Below are 6,000 nucleotides of genomic sequence, written 5' to 3'. Positions count from 1 at the left end.
ACTGATGCAACCTAAGGGTTTGGTTTATACATTTTGAAGATGTCCAGAGATTGTTTCTAGCAGATTTTGAACACTATGAGAACAAATGCTTTTCATTAGCCATCTTCTTCTCCCACCCCATTCACATGGTTGGCTTATTCTTGAATATGTGTCTGTGGCTTTGGCTTTTACCTGAAGAAATGTAGATGTGAGATCATCCCAGTATATGAAACACTATTTTGTTCTTAGTCACATGAGGTTGTTCAGTTATGATTTTGCTATTCCCATAAAACCATTACCTTCCAGATCTGCTCTAAGCATGCAAAAGCCTCATGCAATGTCTCCACAGAGGGAATTCAGGCTGAGACCTTTGAAACTGGTGACAGTCTCAGATAACATACTGAGACTCACAAAGGAGTGGGTCACAGGACAGAATATGCCTTCTCTGCAGACTTACAATAAAACTTCTTATTCTTATATTTATTCTTACAATAAAGATTTTGTTTGCCTCTTAATTTGCAGCCAAGAACTTCAGTGTTAAACATAAATTAAATTTTGCCCACAAACTAGCTAAAAATACTTGGAGTTTCTAGAGGTGAATCATTTGCATAATTCTTAATTATTAAGCTTCACTACACAAACCCCATCTGTATTTCCTAGGTGAATATAAACCCTGAAAAGCACTACTTTTCATGTGAAATAACAAGTTGTAGAAAGGGTAGGAGAATACTGCCAATCAAGTAGCTTGACGAGACTTGCTTGTGATGCTATAGTGTATAATTTAAAAGAAAATGTTTTCCAGTTCCACTGTATCATCTGTATAAGATTTATTTAGTTCCTTGTATTTAGCAGAAGTAGGGCACATTTTCCAGATACCATTTATAAGCCAACATACTCTGTTAATTTTATTCCTTACTGGAAAGTACCTTGGTGTATTCACAAATTAATTGGGGAAGTGACATCGTGACCATTAGTCCCAACTGGTGTGCCTGACACAAGCAGGAAAGAAAGGATGAATAGGCAGGATTTTGCATTTGGCATTTCACAAATAGGGGAGGTAATGTTTCCAGTTATATACACTTAAAAATATTTTCTGAGAAGATATGCTGAACTTAAGCATTAAGCTAAATACCTATATTATTTCATCAGCCCTATATTATTTCATCAGCTATTTTCCAAGACATAATTCATTCTTTTGTTGAAAGTTTGCTTCTTAGCAGTATTTATCTTATTTGGAAAAATTACAGGTCTATGAAAGAGCTTTATTTTGTTATACTGGTTTAAATAACTAGTTACTTGCATGTTGGTACTGAAGAAGTAGAACTTTTTTGTAATGGCAAGGGGCACTCCTTAGGAAAACACCAAAATTATACAAGTGGAAAAAAAAAACAAAGTGTAAAAGCCTAACCTTTCACATAAGATGAGCTTTCAACAGAAGTATTAAAAAACCCCAAACTTCAAACACTTTGCCATATTAACTTCAGACCAACTGGCAAGGCACTGAGAATTGAAGTGTGCAATTCATATCCATATCTGTGAAAGTAACACCCACACCGAGACACCAAACCTCCAAGGCAGAATATGGCACTGGACAGTCCATTAGGCATTCCCGGTACATACAGCAGTTCTATGCCTTCTTAGGATAAGCTGAAAATGTTAACTAAATGTACACATTGCATCATATTTCCATAGGGAAGAACAATCCAATTTAGACCATCTGAAGAAAAGGAAACAAGGCATAACATACAGGACATTGTTGGCACAAGAAAGTGTTATCATATCAATACACGCCCTTTAAAATTTAATCCAACAGATATATAAAGGAATGGTGGAGGCAGAGGCAAAGGGGCAGGACTAATAGCAAATATTCAGTTCTAATCATGCTAGTGAGGTTTTTGTTTAAAAAACTGAAGCTATCAGAACCAGTTCAGAGGCAAGAAAACACCTATCAAGACAGTCCAACCCATTTCCAGGCATCATTCTTCTGGGCTGACATGTGCAGTCTGAAGGATCTGTGCAGTATAGTTTCCATGTCCAAAGCTGTCTAAAGCTTCCCATTAGCAAATGCTGCCTCCTGGAACTGAGGGACAAATGTCTTGAAATATGTCCTAGTGAAGAGAACAGAAAATATATGATTAGGAAGGAGTAATCTTAAAAGCAGGAATTGAAGAACTTGATGTTTCCCACGTTTCCTATTTCCCCTATGGGGAAAAGGCTTCACATATGGTACAGAAGGCCCAAAGAAAGACAAGGGAATGGAGCAGGGAAATAGTGAAGTCAGAATACGTGCAGGAGATAAGCTCTGTCTCATAAACCTTGACACAGTACTGACACTACTGATGGCAGCAGTTTATATACAATCCAGTAAATAAATACTAACAACATTGTATGAATACTAAGTCCTTTTGTTAAACTTCAAAATTTATAGGATAATGCTCTTTTTTAAAGTGTGCTTTGTATATTTTGCATCTTAGTCTATCTTCTTTGCAAAGGATCAAGTGACTCATAAATCCATAAGATGAGCTAATCCTATGTATCCAAAATTGAGTTAGAACTGTACCTTTGAGGTTTTTTTGCTGAGATACTCAACCATATAATAATGGTATATTACATGTCCTAGGAATGTCCAGTTATATTAGAAGTTGCTTTATCATTCTGCCTTTGGTTTCTGCCTACTGTGTTTTGCACCAAACTTTCAATTTCTTTATTTAAAAAAAAAAAAATTGTTTTCTATTTCTATCACTGGTCTCTATAAATTTCTCTCCTGTTCTCACTGAGAAGAAATTTAAAGTGAGAATAGCTGCAATGTTGTTTATTAGATTCCTGATGTCTCTGCTGGTTTATCTCCTGAAGCAAACACACACTGATCAGCTTCACAATCACAATGTTTTTCATAACTGCAGTAGAAGCTTTGGCAATCACTGAACAGCAACCATACTTCCTCACACCTAAAATCCTTGCAAGACCATGAAGAGAACACTCCTTTCTCTTTGTGATGTTGTGCCTGGCAAATTAATTACAGATAGCTGCAGTCAGCTTTTGTGCACAAGACATAAATACATATGAGACGCTGTCCAAAGGTTAAAAGAGCAATAGAAAGTAAAAGCATTTCTGGACTGAGGAGCTGATCCCAGAAATGGAAACAACCATAATAAAGAGGACAACCAGCACACACATTTTATAGCATATACAGATTGTGCTGTGTGTTTACAGAACACACTTTGGTTTATTGAAGCAAAGTTCAGAAAACAACACTCCTAATCATGCCTGCAGAAGTGATTGTTCATGCTGGCACACACATGAACATAAACCAGCTGAGAAGGTCTGCCTGTCCCCTGATCTCAACAGCTGGGTGCCATTTCTGTATCTGTGTTTTTCCTACCATATCTTTGAAATTGTAGCTTTTTAAAGTCCCTTTTAATTCTATGTGTTTTGCTAGCTCATGGAGTACCACCTGCACACTGTCAATACCAGGATCTATCCCTTTTACTTGTCCTTGCTTTATCTGTCCTAACATTTAATTATGCTTCTCTGATTGCCTATTTTAAATAGCTTCCCCCTTCCCCTTTGATAGCTTCTCTGCAGACTCTCTTCCATGCACGTGATCTTAATTGACTTGATAAATGTTACTTGAAACCTCCCTCTTCCAAAACTGTAGAAATAATTAATCATTAAATGGGATACAATTAGAACTATTTTCCTACATTTTATTTCTTTTTCTTTATAGCATTTCTGTGCTTTGTGTTAAACCCACACTTAGTGCATTATATGCAGTAATTATATATGTCTTTTCTGTTAGGTAAATTCCAGAATGAATGCTTATGATACCACAAACATCCTCCCACACCAACTTTATCTACACTTGCATCCTTTCTTTTCACTGATTCCTGCAGGAAAGCTTGCATCCTTTACTGCAAAACTAAGTCTAACACCTCCCTACATTCTGATCAGATGTACTGTTTCAAAGAGGATGTTATTTCACACTGGTAGTTCATATGAATCTCTTGGCAATGTTCCATACACTACAAAAATTCCTTTAGTACTTCATAATTTTAAATGTCTACTTTTTTTTTCTTTTTATACCTTAAAGTACATACTTAAAGTTGCCCATATAATTTTGGTCTTCTCCAATCTGAAGCAAATGCAGTACCACAAGTGTACTCAGGTTCTGTTCCAGAAATAGGACAGTCCATTTCTGTCCCTCTCACATATACCTTAAGTATCTCAGATGAAACAAAATCAGAGATAATTATGGTTCATCACACATACCACAAAAAAATAAATTAACACTGCTCCCTTAACCTCCCCAAACCAAACCAAAAAAAGCCCTGCTATGAGATCCAAAAACCCAGTATACCTGATAGGACAGGCTGAGCTACAGCATATTTAGGAGATTGAGGAGGAAAGATGGAGAAGTAGGAGAAGGTAAGTGAAATGAACACTGGAATTTTTTTTCTCAATTTTTTCTTTTCATCCAAAGTTTGGGACAAAATCATGTGTTACAATATCTGAATTTCCTGTGAAATGGAAATGACAACATTTTAATTACAACAATCTCTGCAGAAGTCACCAATAAGGAGGAAAAGAAGCAGCAATCACCTTCTGAATAAGTTTCATCTTTCAACCATCTGGCATTGAAGTCAAAATGCACTAATTTCTGCCCAAATAGGACCATGACACAACAGATGACATGAAATAATTCTGACAGAAATTTAAAATTTTTTGAAGGACAATCGTCTGCTATAGACTGAATGGTAAAGGCATCTTTTACATGCACTGCTCTTCCTTATAGAAAGATTTTAAATCAAGAGACAACACTCATGCTCCAGCATCCTGTACATACAGGCACAGAGAAACAACGAACATGAATATGAACTTTGGAAAAAGATACATTCCTCATACTCTATTCATATTAACACATTGATTTCACACCCTCAATAACTATGATCTGGGCTATACCATAAGGATTCATATAAAAGTATCTGAAAGTTTTTTTTTCAGAAACTTTGCCACATGATACTCTCAAGTTATCTCCAAACTATTTTGAAATTATTACTTTTATATACACTAGATATGTTTTTCAGCTGTGGAGAACTGTTATCTAAAAAACTCAACAACAGTAATTTAGGTACCTGAATTACACTGAAGATGAAGAAAGCTAATTTGACCTATAGTCTCTTGGGGCAAAAATTGCTCTTGATCAATGCCTTTTCTCCTTTCTGGGAAAGATGGAGATCCTTCTTTCTCTGGCTTTCATCTACCATGTTCTTGCTGGGTCTGTATCACACTGACCTTCTGTAAGTATAGAGAGAAACTCATTTGTACAAAGTACACAGATATTCTTCATGTGAGTGTTGAGTACAATCAACACTCATGTAAAGAAGGTAAAACACATGTTGAGTGTTGCATCCTTCTCACAATGGTTTAGATTCCAGCTTAAACAGTGTTTAAAAAGTTGCTTTCTTTTCAGCCTAGAGTGGATGCCAATCTTCATACACTTATGGGCACATAACTCTTTGTTGAGCTTCTTATAGGACTCCATTGTTTTTTGTCTATTCGTTTTTGTTCCCTCAAATGGTCATTTTCCAAGTTCAAGGTAGTAAGTTATGAGGTTTCTATGGAAATTTTTCTTCATCACTCCAGAAAACAACACATTTTACTGTAGTTAACCACTATATATACTTGACACAGTACAATGAATTCCAGGTGCTATACTCAAGGACGTCTGTTGAGAGTAAAGCACTTCTTTTTCCTTCACTTTATTATCCAGTGGAAAGAAAGTCTTGCTATAATTGCAAGTGGTAAGTATTTAAAAGAAGGCAGAATTGGCTCACCTGCTGTTTACATATTTTCCAGTGATATGAAACACTGAGTGTGGTACAAGGTCTCCAGAAGCCCATACATGTCTAAATCCCAGGGTGTGGGTTTGCTGTGCTTAAAACATACTTGACTCAGAATTCACATGCTTTTGTGAGAAATTTCATTCTAATTGTACTGGTTTTTTTTTCCCCAGGGAAACTT

General features: G+C 36.1%; 1 protein-coding gene across 2 annotated transcripts in view; it reads right to left on the bottom strand.

Annotated features, from left to right (window-relative positions):
- Positions 1–789: 789 nt before the first annotated feature.
- BABAM2 (BRISC and BRCA1 A complex member 2) overlaps positions 790–6,000 on the bottom strand; it is a 159,314-nt gene continuing 154,103 nt past the window's right edge. For both annotated transcript variants that reach the window (XM_021552247.2, XM_021552258.2), the window contains exon 12: positions 790–2,087. In XM_021552247.2, the coding sequence (XP_021407922.1) occupies positions 2,024–2,087 (64 nt within the window). In that variant the 3' untranslated portion in view covers positions 790–2,023. The remainder of the gene's footprint in view (positions 2,088–6,000) is intronic.

Source organism: Lonchura striata, chromosome 3 (genome assembly GCF_046129695.1).
Source record: "Lonchura striata isolate bLonStr1 chromosome 3, bLonStr1.mat, whole genome shotgun sequence".
Lineage (NCBI taxonomy): Eukaryota > Metazoa > Chordata > Aves > Passeriformes > Estrildidae > Lonchura > Lonchura striata.
This window is presented reverse-complemented; position numbering and strand designations above follow the sequence as displayed.